The sequence below is a fragment of the Mytilus trossulus genome, chromosome 4, assembly GCF_036588685.1.
Source record: "Mytilus trossulus isolate FHL-02 chromosome 4, PNRI_Mtr1.1.1.hap1, whole genome shotgun sequence".
In the NCBI taxonomy this organism is placed as follows: domain Eukaryota; kingdom Metazoa; phylum Mollusca; class Bivalvia; order Mytilida; family Mytilidae; genus Mytilus; species Mytilus trossulus.
The window spans coordinates 53523465-53524359 of NC_086376.1; the positions used below are offsets into that span (position 1 = coordinate 53523465).

Genomic DNA, 895 nt, shown 5'->3' on the forward strand with positions numbered 1-895 from the left:
ACTTCAAGTTAAAATACATTGTTTCTTCTGCTAAACGATAATGTACAAATATAAGTCCAAGTGTATCGCAAGACAAACAGCAACTCTTCGTATGGCTGAATACTTCATAACAAGTATAGTAATTCGCATTAAAGTTCAAGTTCACATTAAAGTTCATTGTCCTTGGTAATCCATTCAAGTTCGATAATGTCCACATATCAAATATCACTCAGGTATTTTTAGACAATGTCAAAGACTTCTGTGTTTTTCGAATAGTGTCATTGGAAATACGAATATAACGACAATAACTGTCTGATGTCCACCGACCAAGTGTTTTGATAAGATGATCTTGAATATTAACGGATCCTGCCGATGTACTGGCACCAATTCTAAAGGAATGACCATTGTATAAGCTTGAGTTGTACCCACAAATATCTAGTACATGTCTTAGACTTCTGATGAAAAAGTCCCGGTCTAATGCGTTATCATTCTCTTTGACAAACAATGGATCTGAAAAACAAAAAGATGCTTCTCTACCCTTCCTGATTGCAATATACTTTTGGACAGCAGAGAAAGGACAAATGGAATGATCGGATTTGTGAAGCTGTATACTGACACCTTTACGAAAAGGATCTGTTTTTGAGGTTTTAAGGTGTAAAATAGCATAAGAATCGAGAATCTCAACATCCGTTACACTTAGATTTACAGTAGAATCAAAATGTTTTGAAACTGTAAATTCACCACATCTAAGAAATCCAAAGAAGGCTACTGTACAGGCCGTTTCTAACATACAATCAGTAAAGGTAGAGAAAACATCTGCTCTAAGAGAATTGCAAATTCTCCCAGGTACCTGAAAAGTAATAGGAAGACGTGGTTTTGAATTATGCTCTCCTTGTATACGTTTGACGGCGCGCAT

At 35.9% G+C, this 895-nt stretch overlaps 1 protein-coding gene across 1 annotated transcript; it reads right to left on the bottom strand.

Moving 5' to 3' along the window:
- Window positions 1-208: 208 nt before the first annotated feature.
- LOC134716673 (uncharacterized) lies at window positions 209-895 on the bottom strand. Its single transcript, XM_063579679.1, has one exon. The coding sequence runs from the start codon at window positions 893-895 to the stop codon at window positions 209-211; it is 687 nt and encodes a 228-aa protein (XP_063435749.1).

Coding starts and splice junctions, on each gene's coding strand:
- LOC134716673 (XM_063579679.1), bottom strand. CDS start 895: ATGCGCGCCGTCAAACGTATACAAGGAGAGCATAATTCAAAACCACGT.